Below are 21894 nucleotides of genomic sequence, written 5' to 3'. Positions count from 1 at the left end.
GTTAGTTGCAAAAGACGATGTTCCCTATTTTTGCATAAATTATGATAATGAGCAGAAATTATTCACACCTAATCATGTCAAACTGTCCCTTATAGATTACTCAAACTATACATATATACAAACCACAAAAATAGTCACAAATAAAGCTGTATTTGTAGAAAACATTGTGGGGTCAGTTTTGACCCCATATGGTAAGATTAGTCGTAAAAAAGGTACGGTGGTTAAAGGGTTAATCATAAACACTTTTATCTTACTTACACATGTTGCAATATTGACAGTCCAATAATTTCACAATTAGATGAATTTGGGTGTTTTTGCATTAATTATGCAAATTATGGATTCATTTGCATAATTGGTATCTGTTGATGCTCCACTTTCCATAAACCACATACGTTACATGTATTTGAGTCTTATGATGGAAAACAATGCAAATATAGATTTTTCTCATTAGCTATGCAAATTAAGGCCCAATTAGCATAATCTGCACTTCATTGTGTATATCTCTATCTAAGCTACCTGCATACTTAATATCATGGAAATCCGTTGTTCCCTCGTTAAGTTATTCTCCTTATAAGATTTTCACAAAAACGCCCCTGCAGTTCCAGAGGAAGCTGCTAGGGGGCCCAAGCTATGTGCCACCAAAAAATCAAGACCACAGCACGTACAGGTCAAAAGATACAAAAATTGAAGTTCTGCTGTAGTACCAAGGTCACATACCAGGAGGGCCCAAAATCGACCTTGAATTTCGGCTTCACATCACCTATCATCGTAATCCATTAAGAGGCTCTTGAGTTATGCTGACTGGAGTGGTGCGGAAACACAAACAGACAAACAAACAAACCCGCAAATGTTGTTCCAGTGTTTAACCCTCAAACACCTGACCTTTTTTTGCGACTGAAATGACGGGGTCCAAAATGACCCCATTTGTTTTTGTTCCTTTTTGCATCTTTTTGGTGATCTTTGAACTTACATGTATTCGTCATTGTAAGAAGTATATTTTGGCATGTTTAAGTACAGTAGAATCCACTTAATTGCACCTCGGATTAATGCACATTCCATTTAACTGCACCGAATCCCAAAATCCCAAACCGGTTCCCATTCACTGCATTGTTAGTGACTCCGCATATCTGCACGGCGCATTGTCACCAACGGGTGCACAATGCCGGAAAACTGCATCAATTTTTTTTCAAAAATCCTCGACAAGTTAACTAAAAAGGTGCTCTAAAAATCGGCAAACGCGGTACAAATGAGCCCATAAGTGCCTATGAAGAGGCACGATACCACCAATATGTCTAAAATTGTTTTGACTGACAAAAGAAGGTGGTCTCCATTGACAATCACGTTGATAGCGATCGTATGGGAGGTCCCGGGTGGGTCACGGGGCGTGTCGTCACCATAAAGAGAGGCACGCCTGCCAAAGGCGGCATTGCGCTTTGGCAGACAGCATTCCGTACTTAACAAAAATTGTCTCTACCTGTACACTGTCTTATTACTGTGAATGCATTTAAGTTCGCGGGGATTTGATTTCGCGTTAAGGATGACATGGGGTGTTGTCGGCGGATTCAGGTTCACGGCAGCGCTATATTCACATACTGCTGCAATAATAAAAGACCGGCGTCTTAACGTACATCTAGTCGCAGTTCTCAGATCTAGTCGGAAACTGCACAGAGACTCGGCAAGGGCTACAGACGCGTGGACGGACATAGCAGTCGCTTTTGACGGTGCGGTACTGACGTGATCATCTGTCACATTCTTTTATGGCAGAGCTGAATCCGCATCCTAGAAACTTCCTACATTCACCCAAAGGATGTCAGTACGCGGGTTCAGCTCTGCTATAAGGAGAATGGTCTGTCACTGATCTAAGTCATCTAACCATATCTACCCACTGGATACGTAGTACAGTACATTGTACAGTAATTCACTACCATGATGTACACAGTCTAATCTGTCCAAACATGACAGGGGCCTCTCTGGCGCTTACTGATTTCACTCACTGTGTCCTGAGATGTGTTCCTGATAATTAGAACTTTACTGTTTTAATACATAGACGTGGCCCTAACAAGAGGTGGAATCTACGGTGTTACCGCACTGTACCTATATAACAAAAGCTTTCTTACATCTAAATGAGGGTCTGCAAATGTGTGCTAACAATTGCAACAGCACACCGAAGTTTATAAACTATTCACCTCCTGTATGATACAGTGTACTACCGGTCCAGCTGGGCAATTTCGCATTATTGCACCAGCCGGATAATTGCACCAAATATGCTGACAAATCGGAGGTGCAGTTAAGCGGATTCTAATGATTTCATCTCATTATCATAATTTACGCAAAAAAGGGGAACATCTTCTTTTGCATCTAACGATATTCATACAAGATACCTATAACATAGACGGTACTGTACTTACCAGATCTGCAACACATGAGGGCCTAGGTCTTCAGGTTTGTCATAACCTAAGTTGGAATACTCATGTAGTCAAGAAAGTGTCAAAGTGCAACTCAATACTCGCCATGATAAAGTGATCTGTTGGTTACAAAGCTCCCTTCATAGTCAAGCTCAACTTATATCGTTCATTAGTTATTCCACACTTAGATTATTGCTCCCAGGTGTGGTCCCCGCACACGAGATTGTTCACGCGTAATGTCGAGGGAGTTCAACGGAGAGCCACCAAATACATCTGTAACAACTACGAACTGTCATACAGGGATAGACTTGCCAACACGAATCTTCTGCCACTGTGTTATAGACGGGAACATTTCGATGTATTATTTCTTTTTAAATGATTTCATGGTATCTACCTCATTGATATATTTCGTTTTGTCAAAGTTAACGTACCTAGTAGATCTTTTCGCTTCATCGATCAATTCCAATTTATTGTACGCCCTTGTAAAACCGACACATTCACTTTTTCATATTTCAGTCGTATTGTACTTATCTGGAACACTTTACCTGTAACAATCCACCAACACATGTACTCAAACCTCAGCATTCTATCAGTCAATAAATTACTAGCTAGTTATTCTATATCTCGGGTTAACACCATATATTCAGCTGACAACATGTGCACCTGGTCTTCCATCTGCAGATGTAACAACTGCCTCTTGTTTTTCTCTTGTGTATTATAATGTATTACCGTTTTATTACTGTTTTAGTTATTCTGATCATTGTATTATTTAGATTATTTAGATGGTAAGCTTTTTTCTATATCAATTGTCAGTTGTATTGTATATCTGTTGAGGAGCCGGCCCCGTAGAGAAATCAGGTTTATGTTTCCGGCTCCTCACAGATTTTTATCTGTGAAGCCGAATAAATAAATGAAAAAAAAAATATAGAAACAGCTGCCTCCGCGTCGCGTGCCTGCGAAGCTGGTGTGTTACGCTGAAGGGCGGTAATACCGTCTATGCAGATACAGATTGTCTCACTTTCTCTGCGAAGTTCAAGCAGATGTGGTGACGGCGATCAGAAAGTGATTGTATGTTCAATGATCGCAGGGCGCCCCGATATGTAGTATACTGCCGACCCAACACGATCCTACCGGCACGTTTCTGCACACTTTCAAGTCTCTTGATTTGTTTGCTGTTGAGGGCGGTGCTCCCGACAGGAGCGGCGTATTCGAGAAGTGGACGAACATAGCCGCAGTAGATGGCAGTGAGGTCGTCTGTCGGGAGACCAGTCCGCCGCAGTCTGCATAGAAGAAAGAGGCGTCTGCTCCTCTTTGTCACCATACAGTCAACTTGTGCATTCCAGTCGAGATCGGGCTGTATCTGGAGACTAAGTAGTCTTACTTGTTTCACCACGGTCAGCGTCTGGACTTCTAGTGTAAGGATTGGGGCAGGTGGGGTCGTTGCATGAAGCATATCTGTAGCACTTTAGACTTTTTTGGGTTGAGAAGCATGTGGTTTCTGTCCGACCAGCCGTCAAGGTTATCTAAGTCGTTCTGTAGGGTGTTGACAACACCTCGGCACCGGGCCGCAGTGTCACTTTGATATCACAATAAAAGTCTGGCGACCGACAACAAGATAAATTATCAGTATTAATACCCACAGGCCCCGCCCCTAACTCGTCGCCAAAAAACAAAAAGACATATTAAAGAAGATCTTTATTGACACAACAAAAGCATAGCGACTTTCGCAAGGTCTACTACATCTATACATACAAACAAATAGGTGCATACAAATTAGGTGATTACACACATATGGGATAGAGATAAAGCCCGACGATGCAGCTCCACGACAAATCGCAAGTTGTGTAGCTGCTCCACAGAGATGCTGGCAGTAGACCCCTAGTCCGCCGACAGGACGGACGCTGCTCTGAGTCTGACATTTGGTGAAGTTCAGTTACAGTAAATACTTCCCAAAGGTATTGAAACCTTACGATAGCCACTCCAGGGCCTTGTGAAGATGTCCGAGTCCGCCGGACATGCCGAGGGGTCGCTAGCGGCCCTGTACGAGACTGTCCGGCTGCTGACAGACCCCGGCCAGCTGTCCGCGGGCCAGGCTGTGCTAGTCGCCGCCTCTGCGCTGCTGGTCGGGGCGGTGCTGTGGAGCTGCTGCGGGCGGCAGAACAAAGTCAAGCTTCGGGCAGAGTTCACGCCAGGTAGGGTTACTGCTGAATAACTAGTAACTATATGTAACGTTATAATGCATGACAAAAAATAACGTAATTATATGAAACGTTAGGGGGCGTGCGCGTGGTCTGATTTAGTACTCCGCGGACACCGTGAGTATAAAGGACACTGTAACAGAGGGTCTACATGGGGATCCTGTTGCGTCACGTTCTGTGCCTTGTCACATACTGTACTGTGCCCAGGCACGGTTTGTGATACACGGGCACCAGCGTTCCCGCCAGCCCCGGGTAAGAGTGCGTCCACCAAAATATAAAATGGGGGGGGAGTGCCGAAGGCGCGACCCGACCGCCGAAGGCGGTCGCAATTTAGGGGGGTCCGGGGGGATTCTCCCCCGTGAAATTTTGGATCTTCAAGCCTTCAGAAACGCAATCTCCCGCATTTTGAGAGACAAATCATGCCATTGAGAGTGGTTGTCAGTGTTCCCTTTTACCGCCGCCATTGTCATTATCGGTGGCAGTGCTAACGAGAACGACCCAAAAATGTGCTTTTCAAAACGCAGGAAATCGGTAGATTATGTTGTCACCCGTTGTTGTTTACTTCTAACACATTGTTTTACTTCTATATTCGTGTTTTGAGGTACGTGGATACCGACCAAGTTTGATAATGAGCATGGAAAATACTATTTAAGTCTTTGATTAGTTTGATAAAACCGGCTATCAGTTTTCATTTTATGGCGATCGTTTGTTCTCGACCGGAGAGTTCGTTTTTATGTCACTAACACCGGTAGTTCTCGTGAACGTTACTATAGCTAACAGGAAAAGGTAAGTAAACATGAGCTTACAAGTAATTTTCACAAGCAGGCCGTAGTTTATTAAAAAACTTAACGTTCGTAACGTTACCAAGTACGAAACTAGTTAATTATCGGACGATATGCGATAAGTATAGAATCCATTTGTCGGTCAAAGAAGCATAAATTACCGTCACAAAAGTGAACATGACATCCAGGCCGGTTCAATGTTGGGTCGATCCTAGAAAATCAATGATCATCCAGTGGCAAAATCGTAGCTGCAAGGCAAACAGTCCTACAGGCGACAGCCATGGAAAAGAAAGTTGTGTCTCTACAGAAAAGCCGTGCGTGCTTCGGCTCCCAGTGACGACTCTCCATGCTTTCTTCATCCTGTACGTACCATTCTTTTTTTCCTAGATGTACGTAAAACTATGCTCATACTCGTGCAGTCATACTGCGAGCCAGAGATCAGGTCTTTGCGTCAATTTTCCAATAGCAAATTGAACGAAATCGCGACACAACTTTTGACAAGATGGCTGCACTGAGGTGTGTTCACCGCATCCAAACGTAAAAGAGGGAAATCACGATCACATTGTAACTTGATAAACACAATGACATTTCTCTATATAAAATCGATGGATTACAAGAAGTTGGGTGTGATTTTAGTGAATTGTATTAGTTTCTGGGACATACATAATTTTTTTCATGTATCGATGTGCTTGCCGTGTGCTTTGTTACGTTGTGATGCTATCATCCTTCAGGCGTTTCATGATCATGTTTGGCGCGAACCTTTCGCCTGAGCTCGTCCCAGTTCATGATCAAGATATAAACGACTTGTGAAATACTAATAGAGCCGCAAATATCTGTATGACTGTCATCAAAAAAGTACAATGAGGGCAACAACACGATATTTAGAGGCTCTCCTTGTTCGAGTGAATCTTGTGTACTGGCCCCGCACTTCGCTGAACTTCGGATCTTAGAGCTTACGGGGGCGTGTCTCACTGGGGCCAGGGCCGCCCGGCGTGAGTTTGATGTTTTTAAGGCGTGCGGTGCTCCGCCCCTGGCCCTGGACTGCTAACAATGCGTAACAGAGAGCACTGGAAGTACATCGTAGGCTTCTGAGCGGTTGTTCTAAGATTCTAGTTCCACTTGTGACAGAAATTAGCCTCCCTTCAAAATTTTGCTTGGACGCACTCAGCCCAGCTGAGTGCGTCCTTTCCAAAAAAAGTGCGTCCAAAGACGCACTGAGGTATGCCTGGCGGGAACACTGACGGGCACTGTCATGAACCGTTCCTGGACAGACTGCGGTAAACAAAAACATGCTGCCTTATATGGAAATGTGGGTGTGAATAGTTACATCACTGCCCCATCAGTCACAGTGATTGACAGCGCTTCCGGGCAGTTTGTGACGGTCGGGCTGTGTCACGTTCTGTGCCTGAGAAAAGCACAGAACGTGATGGGCACGGTTTGTGACGCTACAGATCCTAATTACGCTTTACGTTGAATTCAGGAAGGCCTAATCTCCAAGCAGATGCAAAGACCGTATCCAACTGGCAGAAGAAGTTTTTATTGCAACCTAGGTCTTCGTAACCTATACAACACTCTAAGCTAAATTCAGGAAATTTTATACCGTCACTCTAATTACCTAAATTGCACCAATACTAGTCAGAATAGACCAAAGCCACGTCCCCTGTTCTATTTAGAACACCTCCGTCAAAAACAGGGCTTGACAGACAATCAATGGCTGCCGCGGCCAGGTTGTCAATAATGTCGATATGGATGACATTCGCATGGGCATCAATTTTAGTCCATTTCCAAACAAAAAAGTTTTTCTGCCATACGGTAAATCATACAAAACAGCTGCAAAATGAGAAGACATATGCTGTAAATTGCAATAAAACAAACATCCAGAAAACGGATACTTAAATGTCATAGAATGCCAAAGTCAGTACCAAAGTCAAAGACGAAATGAAGAATCTATTAATATTATCTGGTATTGATTTAAAATTTTTTTTTTTTAGAGAAATCAACATGGCCTTACACTAGATTGTTACATTGTGTTGATTCCTCCGCAGGAAAAGTGTACTTCCATGCGGCGCCACCCGTGAAGGCGATCCCATGTCTGACTCCGTTTGGAATGAAGCTGGAGACATATCTGCGTATGGCTGATATTCCGTACGAGCCGATGTATGGGAGGAGTAGGGGCCCAAAGGTTTGTGTGTGTAAAACTTGTGGTAACACTGACAAATTATGTCAGGCCAAACTATGGATTATATTCATGTGCACATCATCAGTTGTCAGCTGCAGAAAGCATTATGCCCCCCTCAGAAGGAATACAAAGTCAGTTGAAGATAGGAATTTGCCTGCATCAAAAATTTTTCTGTCTGATCATGATACTGTATAAACCTATATTTTTAAACAAAAATGTTTGAAAACTTGATCTCAGTAGATCTTTTGTCCATTGTTAATCTGGACATTATGTATCATTGGAAGGTGTTCTAATCCAAATTGACGACGGTACCCATTCTACTATTTCTAGCCTTTGTCACACAAGTTCTTGCTGTTGGGGTCTGATTGGACCCCCTCCCTCATTGGTCAGTCAGTCAGTCAGTCAGTCAGGTTGGCCGCTAGGACTAGTAGTAGTGTGATTTATGACTCATATGCATGGTTATGGGTTGAGCATGATGTAAAGAATATTGTTACCTTTGCCGAGAATATTATGCAGAGGGTAGCGTTTGTGTGTGTGTGTGTTTGTTTGTGTGTGTGTAGTGGACCAGCATAACTCAAGAATGCCTGGATGGATTGTTTTGATATTTGGTATGTTGGTAGGTTTTGATGAGACCTAAAAACTATTAGATTTTGGCCCCCTAGCGGCTTCTGACAGTACTGCAGCGGAACTTCCTGTTTTGATATCTCATGTTCTGGACATGCTATGGAACTGATTTTTGAGTGGTACATAGTAAGTGGTACGGGTTTGGGCCCCCTAGCGACTTTTTTGGAACTGCAGGAGCAGGTTTTGTGTCTGACTTTGAAAGGGAATAACTCAAGAAGGGCTTGATGGATGGTAATGATTTTTGGTAAGTAGATAGTTTAAGTGATGATGTACATGATTAGATACTTCTTATGCAAATCAGTATAATTAATGAGTAAAGTTTATACAGCCAGCAAATTCCATCATAGGACTCTGAAACAAGTGACATATGTAACTGAGGAAGACAGAAATATTAATTGATATGAACTATGCAAATGAAGACCTCATTTGCATAATTAATGAGAAAATACTATAACAAGATGGCCTTGATGGATGGTCATGATTTTTGGTATGTGGATAGCCTGTGTGATGCTTAGTATGATTGGACGATAATTATGCAGATTCTAATTTGCATAATTAATGAGGCAACTTTCAAAATCCGCTTTGTTCCATGATATGACTATTCAAATTGTAACTGAGGAAGAGAGGACTGATAATAGAAAGAAAATATGCGAATGTTGGCCTAATTTGCATACTTAATGAGTAACTTCTATTATTCCACACTGGCAAATGACGGCAATTTCATACATTTAATACTTTTTTTATGGCATCGGGAAGTTATGTGAATGTGAACATCGTTGAATCAAATTATGCTAATTAGGGCCTCATTTGCATAATTGATGAATATTAGCATAACCTTCTTTGTTAAGCTCATAATTTGTTAAGCTTATACTTTGGACATGTTAAATTTTAAGACAGTCAACTGGTATGATTTATAATTCATGATAAACACAGAAATACGTCAGTCATAAAGGTTAAAATCATTTGGCGAAGGTATGAGGTCGTGGAACTCTAGTTGTGAATGATTTAAGTTTGCGGGGATCTAATTTTGCGGTAGGGCAAAGATGGAGTGTTTGCAGTGGTTTTAAATTCAACCGTTGAAACAATAGTAGCACTTAAGTCACATAATGGAAACACTGATGCCTTTAACTTCACTGTGACGGTTTAAAGACAGCCAGTCGGAAAGCTAGATAGTGCACGGTCTCATATCTACTTACGAGAGGGGCAGAACAAAAGTTTTTGTGGTGGTTTTATGTTTGTGGTTCATGTCTCTTCGAAAACTACAAAATTTTGACATCTTTAGTGTTTTCATTGTTGAGTTGAACTTGACTTCTAAAACTTTGCATCCACAGGGGAAGATCCCGTGGATAGAGTACAATGGTGAAGCCAAGGGAGACTCTGGTCTCATCATAGAGTTCCTGAACAGGGAGAAAGGCGTGGACCTGAACCAGTCCCTGAGTGAGGCAGACAAGGCCGTCAGCAGGGCCTTCACTAAGATGGTGGAGGAGAACACGTACTGGTATGACAGCTGTTAACTGTTAATTATAACTGTACTTAGTCTCTCTCCACAACTTGCACAAGAGGCACTTTTGCACTGCTAGCGCACAACTGAAAACCCTGCAGGACTGTGCACCTCTGACCTAGCTGCTGAAAATTTCCTGCTAATTTCTTTAGTTACATTTTTTTATAATTACCACTTTGGCATTAATGCCAAGTTAGGCTGGCTAAAAGGGAATTTCTCACCGCTACAAAAATATATCCATATTTTTAGACCAGATTCTTTTAGGGTACCTTCTTGGAGGAAATCATAAATCGGACCTTCTCGTTCCCAGCTGCTAGGATGGAGTGAAGTGTGATAGTCGATCAGATGGAATTTAGAACAGTCATCAGGGGCCTGAAGATGTATTGTGTTCGTCAAATTATTTATAGACTAATGTCCCATAGAGTTTAGCTTCTCTTGCTTGTTTTCTATCGGAAAGTACATTCAGGCCCCTAATGACTGCTGTGCCTACAGCTTTAAAAGAGTTTAGAAAGGAAAATAAGCAAGTCTCCTATGATAACTGGAAGTGCATTGGTCACGGACATATTTTATGGAGTCATGGTGTCAATAAATGTCAGTTTTAAAAAACAGCCTTATTTTGTGTAGTTAGTGCCAATTTCCATGTCATTCTTGTCAAGTATTACAAATGATGTTAAAAAGTATTGTTGTGCTTTCGAGCCCATTGTACCAGCAGATGTTTTTCTTTGCTGCTCCTCCCTCCTTTTTACACTTTATTTGTGTACAAATGTAGGTCTTTGTAGTGAAGCAGGTACAGGTTTGATTAACAATATATCACGGAAAATGTAAAAGGCTGCTTGTAGAAGCAATGTTCAGTTATATGATATTTTTGCTGTTGTGTAGGGGTCTGGTCCGGAACAGGTGGATAGATAACTTTGACCAGCTGCAGGAGCTGTTTGAGGTTCCGTGGTTCGTCATGTTCCTCCTGAGGTCTGTCAGGGGGAAGGTCAAACAGACTCTGTGGGCTCACGGCATCGGCCGACACGACAAGGACGATCTGGAAGGCATCATCGAGAAAGATCTCAAGGCCATCTCACGTTTTCTGGGTACATTCTGACTTACAAATTTTTATTGAAACAAGCACTCATACCAGGAAGGAGCTCACTCTTATTCATATAAGTGTAGTGCCAGGTTCTTTAACATGCTCAAGGTGTGACTCACCTGTACACTCTATCACACATTGCCACAGGCTGCACACAGTCTGACAGCCAGGACATTCACAACTCTCGCCATTGCAAAAATATTAGTGGTGTGTACAGGCACAGAAAATCCAGGTCTGATGCAGGTCCAGGGAATGATTATGTTTGTACATGTACAGTAGTACTATATTGTTTGTTGTTTGTTTGTTTATTTTTATTTATCCAGGGGTAACATATCGCCTGTGATGGCGTTTTTCAATGTGCCCTGGGGGGCAAATCCCCACATTCAAACTTAGATACATAAGATAACAAAAGTAACACAAACTGTAATTGAATAATAATACAAAGTAAACTTAACTAAATGCTTGGAAATACTAACTTATTACAACTGATTTCAAATAACAAAATGAAAAGAAAGGACTAGAACGGAATTTGCATATCAATGTTTGGCAGAAAGGCAGTGGACATCATATGGTTGTTTAAAAAGTGGAAGTGATCTGGCTGATTTGAGATGTTGTGGTAATGTGTTCCAAAGTGCAGCCCCAGAGGACGAAAAGGTTCGTCTTCTGTATTCCAGGTGTGTCATTGGCAACTGAAGGCCACCTTGTGCCCTTAGGCGGGTGTTATGGGTGTGTACATGGGATAATTGGGTGAACATTGCAGTGATGAAGGGAGGAGTCAGACCAGTGTTTCCGCCAGAGGGGCGTCTTCCCGTCAAATGACGGCCTTATGTCGCTGTGGACGGCCTGAACTCAGACATAGGCCGTCCTCTTTAAAAAAAGACAAACTAAATGCCGAGAAATCGGGAAAAAAATACGAGAGGTCGGCATAATTTCTTTGTTTTTCTTTGTTACTGCGGGCGTGGGACGCTCTATATCGTTGGACATTCACACTCTTTTGTTTGTTGCTATTGTTAAGCTTGCGAAGAATCGATGTCGGTGCCTTTGCAGCGCTCGTGAGTGCAACTCGCATACAATATGTATGCGACCAGTTTTTTGAGAATGCGACTAGATTTAAAATCACGGTCGCACGGTGCGACAATCAAAAATTAAGACCTGCGCCAGGATGATGCCTGCAGAACTAAGCGGTAAGCCGAAAATATAGGTATTCCAACGCTACCGCGAATATCGTCGGTGAATTTTCTATCATGTTCCCACACCCGCGGTACAAAAACTATCCGTTCCTAGTGGCAAAGTTACCCATAGAAATAAAGTATATAATTTTCTCTCCTTTGTGGTGTATTTGTTTGATTTGTAAAATGTTTCAAACGCCAAAACTTTGTCGATGAAAGTGAGCGCTCGCCGGACGCTCGCTGTTTTCAATGGCGGCCATGATGTTTATGAAAAATAGACCGCAGCAGAATAAAAGGCCTGTTTCCTGCGGTCATATTCATATCTGTTCAAGCGATGATTTTTACGATCAAAAATTGATGAATCAATTCAAGCGGAGTTTTATTTAAAAAAATATCAAATTTTCCTTTTGTCACCGGTATCATTTTAAAGCTCATTACCTGCCCGTTGTTATGTTGCTACTTTCATTCTGCTGCTGTCTATACTGCACAGCGGCGAATCACAAAGCTTTCTCCATGCGGTCGGCCTGTCATTGGATGGCGGCGCCGCGCGGTCCTGACGCGCGAAATTTGAACTGCGCGTTTCGAAGGAACCGAAGATATTTGACTGGTTCGGCACAAACCAAGGAGGTTTAAACCTCCTTGCACAAACAGATCATTTTTGATACTATTGAGCAAGAATTTTAACGATATTAAAGTATTTTGGATTATTTGTAGACAGAGGGTGAGGGTAAAAGGAAAAGAAATGCCTGTAAAAATGTTGAACTTGATGCCAGCAGTGAAGTTTCAAATTATGGAATGTGACTTTATTTGTTTTGGTCATGAACCCAATAGATAAGTTTTAGAGTTATCTATTTATTTATCATTTAAGGTTATGTGAATCATTACTTGCCCTGTTCCAAGTAAAAAATACCATTGTGTATTTTTCAACTTGTTGAACTTGAGGCACCGTGGCCCCCGGATAGGGGCCAGCCGGGGAACCTATGCCGAATTATTATAAAAATCCATCGTACTAGTATCAGTATGTAGGAAGGTACATGTATTGAATGAATTGAATTGCCAATTGTTCTGCACCATTAATGTAGGCTTTTATCTTTTATGATCTATTCAAATACTTTATTCCCGGTTGTCAACATTGATTAATAGGAGTATTACTTGGTATAGCCAAGACTTTTGCTTGTTCTTCCAACTTTTTGTAGTGGTGCTCCTAGATTTTTGCTGGTGCTCCTAACTTTTTTGAGTTAGGAGCACAGTGCTCCTAGGCCTAAAAGTTAGTCTGGAGCCCTGCTTTGGCATACGGTGATCTCATTAAAAACCCGTTTTTCAAGACTCAATCGAAGAAAGACTTCGAAGAAAACAACGAAAAACGTAAACAAAACAAGAATTTCGCCCGTGCATTTCAGCCTTTACGTCGTGATTTGCCGCGATTCACCATCATTTCTGACCGTATTCCACACAATATATATTCCTTTGAATGTTTTGCCGTGAAAATTCTCCATATGTACCGTAGATAAATCGTATTTTCCCTATGAATTCACGTCACAAAGTCATGACGCTGGCTCGAGTCGCAACCCGCCCCGGGCCGTCCGCCATGTTTTCAAGCTCATTGATATGCAAGGTTCTAAGTGCTGATTGGTCCGCGTCATAAAACCTGTGCTCTGATTGGTTGATGGTAAGATGTCACGTGACCACAGGGCGGGAAAACCCCTTTACACTTTAGCCTAAAGTTTAGGCGTTTCTGGTCAATATAGATCGCATTTTGTGACGATTGAAGCAGTATTATAGCGAGTCTTAGCGACCTTCGTAACAAATTGATTTAAAAAAAAATTAACAAAGTCTTTTCTGATCACAACATTCAGTTACTTTTCCTAGTCAATTAATTTTCGCGGTACGGTCAATTAATTTTCGCGGTACGATCAATTAATTTCGCGGTACTGCCCTCCCCAAGTGGACGGCCTCTCAGTCGAGGTCTGGCGGAAACACTGAGTCAGACCTTTAAGGGCCTTGTAGACAAGTGTAGCTTTACTCTTCTTGTGAATTTTGGCTACTGGGAGCCATCCTAGTGTGTTGAGAAGGGTTGATGTGGGAGTGTAACGGTCACATCCAAGAATTACCCGACCTGCTCTTTTCTGCAGCTTTTCAAGCTTATCAAGGTATCCCTTCCCTCCCTGGTCCCAAACTGTGCTACAGTAGTTGATGTGGGGTATGAATAACGTTCTACATACATTAACCGAAGAGCCTGACTGCTGACATATGGCTTAACATACTTGATAATGCCAATTACCTGAGCGAGTTTCTTGAAAATGCGTTCAAAGTGATAGCTCCACTTAAGTACGTTGTCAATGGTAACCCCCAGGTATTTAAAAGCGTTTACTTGTTCCAGTCTGGCCCCGTCTAGAGCAATGTTAAGCTTTATATTTCCCACATTCCTTCCATGTGTACCTATGAGCATTGTTTTGCACTTTGTCGGGTTCAAGGAAAGCTTGTTAGCAGCAAACCAATGGGAAAGCCGGGTTGCATCGCTCTGGAGTGTTTTCTCCAGAGTGTGAAAGCTTCGCGCCGCAAAATATAGAATAGTATCATCGGCGTACATGGAAACTTTGCACGACTGGATGCAATTTGGTAGATCGTTTATGTAAACGATAAACAGGAGTGGACCTAAAATAGATCCCTGTGGTACACCGCAGGTGACACAAGTTGAGGAGGATAAAGCTGAGCTTACACCCGTGCGTTGCTGTCTGCCAGTCAAGTAAGACTTAAACCAGCCACAAGATGAGTCGTCCACGCCATAGCATTTCAGTTTTAGCAGTAGTATATCGTGATCTAGCGTGTCAAACGCTCTTGACAGATCACAGAAAACTACACCAGTTAGCTCTTTCTTTTCTATGGATTGAGTCCAGTCTTCCACCACAGAGTGTAACGCTGTCTCACATGAGTGTAGTTTTCTAAATCCAGACTGACAGGATGTTAGCAGTCCGTGATGGCTCAAGTATGTGTGCAGTTGGTTGTGAACTACTCTCTCAAGAATCTTTGATACCCCCGACAGAAGGGACACAGGACGGTAGTTATTCGGATTTGTTTTGTCCCCCTTTTTGTGTATCGGCGTGATTTTGGATTGTTTCCATTTTTGTGGAAACTCTCCGGTACTCAGTGAAAAGTTGAACAGTTTGGTGAGAGTGGGACCGAGAATACGTGCACCAACTTTTAAGAGCCTATTGTCGATGGTATCTAGTCCAGTTGCTTTATTAGCTTTGAGGCTGGACAGTAGATTTATGACAGACTCCTCAGTGACGGGAGTAAAAGAGAAAATACTGTCAGCGTTGTTGACAAACTGAAAAGGGCTAAAGTGGGGAACAGTATTTGAGATTGACTTGTACAAGTCATCTATGACTTTGTGGAAAAACTTATTCAAGTATTCCGCTATTCCCAACGTGTCAGTAATGTTCTGATCTTCATGCTGAATACAATTGATGGTATTTGGTGTTTTACTTGGAAGTAAGTTGCGGATGGCTTTCCACATTAAGTTGCGGATGGCTTTCCACATTCCAGACTGTCCCTCTTCAGACCCTTGTATAACTGACTGAGATGCATGTTCTTTTTTGGCTTTACGACATAGGTAGTTTACCTTGTTCTTTATGCACTTGTATTCTAACATTTCCCTCAGGTTACCTGATTTCTTAGCCTCTTTGTACAATTGATCCCTGAGCGAAATAAGCTGTCTCAAGTCGTCGGTAAGCCATGGGGCCGGCGTACCTCTGACCTTGAGCTTCTTGGTGGGAGCATGTATGTTGGCTACACCTACGAGCAGGGTTTCCCATGTCTCAAGCTGCTCATCAACGGTTGTAAAATTCTCTATCACGTCCCACGGTACTTGTGCTAAGTCATGAAGATACTTTTCTTCACTAAAGTTTTTGTAGTTCCTCTTGTAAGTAATATTTGGCTGTGTTCGTGGGCTTTTCACAGTGTGGAATGCGAAAGTCATTGCGTGGTCGCTGAAACCACCTTCATATGTGCCATGGTTGTGCAGGTGTGACTTCTCATTTGTGAGGATTACGTCTATGGAGGTGCTAGTGTTTTGTGTGATTCTAGTCGGTGTGGTTATGATGTTTTCAAGTTGATACAGCATACAGGAAAATCTAAGTTTGCCGATGGGACCTGAGTTGTCAGTAGACAAAGAATCACAGTTTAGATCCCCCATAATTATGACTTCCTTGTGCTCGTCACATACCTTGTCCATGCATTCCTCAAATTTGTTGAAAAACGTGTGGTCATCGGATGGAGGGCGATACATGCTACAGACTAAGATACTCTTCCGGGAGGGTGGCATAATTTCTGCCCATATGGCCTCAAGGCCCGGGACTGAAAAATCCGGGCGGGATTTAAGAGGGATCTTACTTGAAATATACAACGCAACACCCCTTCCATGCCTTGAACCACGGTCATGTCTAAGTACATTAACGGGAGTCGCCCAAACATAGGACGTTTTTTTACGCGCTCGAACTCACGGCGCTCCATTGCTGGTTGTCAGAGAATGGTCACGTTTTAATGAATGAATTTTGAACACATTCATCTAAAGAACATACATGGACAAGAAATGTATTCATATTGTTCATGGGCCCTTCACGCTCCGAGTTACAAGCGGCAAACGATGTGAGACGTTTTCACGAATGTACCTTCTGATTTAGTGCTACGCCAGATAGTGTGCCTAACTTAGTACGCTTTGGTAATTTTGCTCTCTTCGGAAGTTGGTGATGAAATTAGGGAAATGTAAATAAGTCTTGACGTCTGCTATATTCTTTCTTTTGACCGGAAAATTTTGACTGTGTGCACTTCTAACGTCATGTGAGAAGGGCTATATCTAGCGCATCCCAGCTCATGTTTTGGCGGGAAATAGGCTACTACGCACTTTGCGCGCAGCCCGACGTACGTCTTGCATGCGACCCGACTTACAAAATCATTACGAAAAAACAACACCGCTTACATCAACAATACTCCGTCTACTTATTGGGAAATATCTTCGCCATATCTGTATTCAGTTTCCTTTTCATAGACGGTACCAATCACATGTTAGAGCGTTACAAAGCTGTGCGTTGAATCGCCGTCTGCCACCATCGCGGCTCCAAAAAATGGCGGGAAAACAACGTTGCCAGACGGCAGCGATGTTTACGTTGTTTTCTTTGGTCGGTTTTCTTCTCAACAAACACTTAAAGACCCAATTTTTGTGTGTTTTATGAAGTTATATTTCTTATGTGTATGATAGTTGTATATCTGCTTGGCACAGGTCGTATATTTAGGTGTCGGGCCGTCTAGCTACGCAGTGACCCTCTACTCAGCGTTGCCATCATTATTGTCAAAATACCATTCTCGACAAAACAAGAAATGAATATGTACACATATGTTTTGAATGCAAATAAAAATTATGTGCATGGACTTGGTTTATTTATCTTCCTTATGAGCATAGTCAGTGGACACAAACACGGCGTACTTATGCATAACAAGATCACTAAAAAATCCGTCCTAAGTTAGGGCGCGTCCTAAGGTAGGGCAACCCCCGTTATACGAGTTGATTGACAGGAGATTGTCAGTAACCGTTTCGTCTAACATTGTCTCAGTTACAGCAAGAATATCAGCATAACTATTTTCTAAGAACACTTCTACTTGTGGTTTCTTTTTCAACAGACTCCTAATGTTTTGATGAGCAAATAATAGCCCTCTACAGTGGGATTTAACAGGTGCATCAGAGATTATGTGAGGCTTTTTATTAGAAGGTGCATTATCATCGACAGTGACGCTGCAGGTTTTACATGATACAAAACTAGTATTAGTGCCGTTACCTACATCTCGGAGGCAGTGTCCACAAGAGAGTCTCTGGGCCCTGGGTTGGTTGAGATGTCACCAGATAGCAGTAGAGCCAGGCAGGAGAGTGTGTTTAGAGTTCGTTGGGTCCTACCACTTCGGGAGGGTGATGGCGCAACAAGCTTCAGCCCATTTAGTCCATAGTTGATCTTTCTAATGTCTGAATCCAATAACGTCCAGTCACCTGTTTTAGCACTTACTTTACTATCGATCTTGTTCCATTTTGGTATAACAACAGGTGGCGGGAGTACAGCCAGGAGTAGTACAACAGCAAATACTGCCCTGGGGATGCCGAAAGTGGCAGCGCCCCTTACACTACCTATACAACACTGAAACAACAGCATGATTACCAATATACTTACTTATGCTTCACATTTGAAGAATTCGAAGTCTCTCTAAGGTTACAAAAAATGAGCGTACAAATTACACAGACCAAGATGGATACTTGCTACCCCTTCAGAAAGTAAAAGTTCGTTTTGGAGCGAAAAAGTAGCAAATTTCACAAAAAGGTCTCACAGAAAGTATGGATATATACTTATCTGTACAATTTGGCTAATTTCGGGAGCGGATGACAAAGGAATACATGGATTTTCAGCAGATAGAAAACTGAAAATGCAGGGGAAAATCACAAGGCATCCATCTTGGATCACATTGATATGCAAATCCTGGAGACGAGACACACGTACAGTCTCTGTGAGTGCTACAAACTATATTGGAATATTATTTTCAAAATTAGAACATTAGTTTGGTGACGCTATGTCCTTACTGCAGAGAAATGGCCAAATTCTTATATACGATCACTCACTCATGACCTCAGGGGCTTCATGACAGCCAGCCGCAGTGATACTATTCTATACTATTAGATAATTTTGTAAAGAAAAAAGTGATCTCGAACCAGTTTAGCTCACAAACCAACTTTTCTTCCACTGGTCATGACAGAGAAGACAGACACTACATGTATGTACAGTACTTACAAGTCCGTGGCAGCAAGAAAATCTTTTTGACAAGTACAATGAACAGTGTATTATTTATTCAATGGTTTGGCCGTCCAGTATGCACAGCTACGGCCTAACAGCCAAGTCCTAAGGGCTGCAACCCTTTCCATTAGCATGCATCTTAGGTTACTACAACTGCCTGGACTCAAACTCCTAACCCAGAGGCAGGGTTGCTAAACACAGGACTGGTGCTATGCACGCTACATTTCCCTATTTAATGTCTTTAAATATCAAGAATTGTAATGATTATTAACAAATGTTTTGACACCTTTCAGTCTATTTGACAATTGGCATTAAGACAATATCAGAACAGATGAGGTACAACATTCCAATTCTTGCCTGTCCAGGTGCTAAACCTTACCTGATGGGAGATGAGCCTACTGAGGTGGACGCAGCAGTGTTCGGTCAGCTGTCAGAGATTTGTTGGGCTAACTCTGACACCTACCTGCACAGGATTGTCACTGTGGACTGTCCAAACCTGCAGGCCTACTGCAACCGTATCAAGGATCGCTATTGGCTAGACTGGGATCAGCTGACTAAAAAATCTAAAAAGGACCAATGAGGAGATGTATCTGTACTCTCTAATTCAGATTTTCATTCCAATACTTGGTAAAGAACAAATTCCACCTGTAACAGACTGTTGGTTGTACATGTATGAATTGGTTTAACCTTCTCCCTGCTGTCTAACTTTGTAACCCATAGGGCATTGGGTGACAAATGGCTACTATGGTGTGCTAAAGGTTAAAAACAACATTTTTGTGATTTGCTATATCATATTCTTTACAGTAGGATATTTCTGAACTCAACTATTGGCAACTTGATAATGAAATTGTAAAAATGTGCATGCACACGCTTGTGAAAATTTTTTTAGTGGCAAATCACAAGAATGCCATGTAGGTGTTAAAGGCACCCAGAGCATTTTATGAGGCTTGAAACTTGAATAAAGGAACTCCAATTTCTAGTCATTCCAACACATAGTAAGTTTCAATAACATTATACCATTACATATCGACATTTAAGGAGCAAAGATACGATGCCGTTGTGTGGTGAGAACTGATAGAAAATCCAAGCCCAAATAGACTGATCCTGACTGTTCGTCCCAATTAGCGGTTCGACCAATGAGAGAGTGACTGCATGTCCGTCAAATATTTGAAGTTGTATGTTTTAATTTTGCATTTCTACGTTTTGACGGAGGTGGGCGAGGCTATGGTATCGGTCTATTTACACTAGGCGCGTGAAACTAAAAGATCACCATGTAGCTTATTTTTGTGCCGCTTTTGAGCACCTTGATAAGAAATCCGCACGCAAATGTGGTAAATAGTGGCATTAAATGTCTATTTCATAAAGATTACAGCAACTAGAATATTTCAAGTTTCATAAAATGCTCTGGGTGCCTTTAAGAACTGTAGCCTGTGTTTACACAATCTCTTGCTGGCAGAGGTTAATGAGCACCTCCCTGTCGGGCCAGCTGCTAGGAGTGCAATTTAGTCAGGCTAAGGCCCTAGCCTGTTCATGATTCCAAAAATAAAACGGTTTGAACCGTTTCGGATATATTCCGAATTGAAACGGTTTACATTTTGCATCCGCGATGCAAACTTGCACCCGCGCTGAAAATGGTTTACATCGAATTTGCATATTGTGCAAAGTCTGTTGTGATACCCCACCTCGAGTTGTCGGCCGTAACAAGATTTTGCTATTACAAAATGCAGCGGAAATATCCAATTGTCAGTATTGGCAGCTAAAAGTTTCACTTTTCCGCGCTAACCAAGAGTTGTACTTCGATCGGCACTGAACTGCTGTCCTGTTGAAGCCGCGTTCCTTCAGGCCCTTGGCGATTTCCTGGAACACCTCCTGGTTACGATGAATGCCATCAAGTTTCCTCTGGACCTTCTGATCCCCACAAATAGATATTTCGAACCGTTTTACTTTTTCAATCATGAACAGGGCCTAATAAGAACTGGTACAATGGCCTAGTGGGTTAAGTGCTTGCTTTTGATTCATGAGGTCATACCAAAGACTTTAAAATGGTAATACTGCTTATTAGGAGTCAGCACTTATATGTATGAGAAAAAGAGTATGGCAGTGAAACACATACCACTACCCCTAGTAGTGGTATGTGTTCGCACACATACTACTACCCTGACTGATCAGTACATGCACAACTGCATGTGTACATGTGTGACCAAGGATTATAGACTGAAATGTTTGAACATGGACAATAAATGGCACCACCTTTTCTACTGAGAGGTGTTAGGATTTTAACTTGACCAAGGGGGCTTATGTTACCTTAATTTTTGTTACATCAAGCCCCCTTAGTCCATTAGTAAGTAAGTCTAAGGGGGCTTGTTGTAACCTCCTTTACTTGACGTAACATTTATATGTAGATGGTTCCTTTTTTGGTCAATCTCGAAATGCAATATAATTGGGTTGATTTTGACATCAGCCAATTAGTTTTTAGCTCTTCTGTATTGTGGGAAAACAGAGGTCCATGTTCCTAGTTTACATTGCTGTAAAATCATGTAATGGACGTGACAATGACAACAATCAATTCTGTACACATGTAGTAAAATGTGTATTGTATAAATTATTAAATAATTGAATTACAGAACTGGATTAAGTACAAAAATACAGATACAGAACACTGCAGTTACTGTTAGTAGTGAAGCCAACTATTTCTCAATAACCCACTGACCCTTACCATCTCTTGACATCTGTTGACCTAGATTCCAATTTTCTGATTATATTCAACTGTAATCAGGGAATGTTGTATTTTGGTGTCACAAGCACTTCATGACCAGTCAACCTTTAAGTAATAGCTGTTACTGGATTTTCTTAATTAAAGTAGGTATCCAAATTAAACTTTGCACCCCTGACCCCTGACCCCTAAGTTGCAGACAAATTTGCGGAGCTGAAATGTAAAATGAAAAAGTGTGCATTGCTTCTCCACTGATGTTAAACACATTTTGACCCGGATGAATTCAAATTTATGGTGTTCCTTCTCTTTTCTTTGGGTGATTTTGCTTAAGATTTTAAGTCCAGGACTTGCACATAATGTCCTTGCTTGGATTCATAAAAGATTCTCTTGTTTACCTGCCAGCATCATCTCTGCA

General features: G+C 41.9%; 1 protein-coding gene across 1 annotated transcript; it reads left to right on the top strand.

The window, feature by feature from the left end:
* The first annotated feature begins 4261 nt into the window (after window positions 1-4261).
* LOC136425670 (failed axon connections homolog) lies at window positions 4262-21873 on the top strand. The gene is made up of 5 exons (XM_066414602.1): window positions 4262-4597; window positions 7431-7567; window positions 9520-9686; window positions 10569-10771; window positions 19132-21873. Exons 1-5 carry the CDS (start codon window positions 4402-4404, stop codon window positions 19344-19346), a joined length of 918 nt encoding a protein of 305 aa, XP_066270699.1. The 5' UTR covers window positions 4262-4401; the 3' UTR covers window positions 19347-21873.
* The last annotated feature ends 21 nt before the right edge of the window (window positions 21874-21894 follow it).

Source organism: Branchiostoma lanceolatum, chromosome 19, assembly GCF_035083965.1.
Source record: "Branchiostoma lanceolatum isolate klBraLanc5 chromosome 19, klBraLanc5.hap2, whole genome shotgun sequence".
Classification (NCBI taxonomy): Eukaryota; Metazoa; Chordata; class Leptocardii; order Amphioxiformes; family Branchiostomatidae; genus Branchiostoma; species Branchiostoma lanceolatum.
The sequence above is the reverse complement of the archived record's forward strand: the minus strand, read 5'-3'. Positions and strand labels throughout refer to the sequence as shown.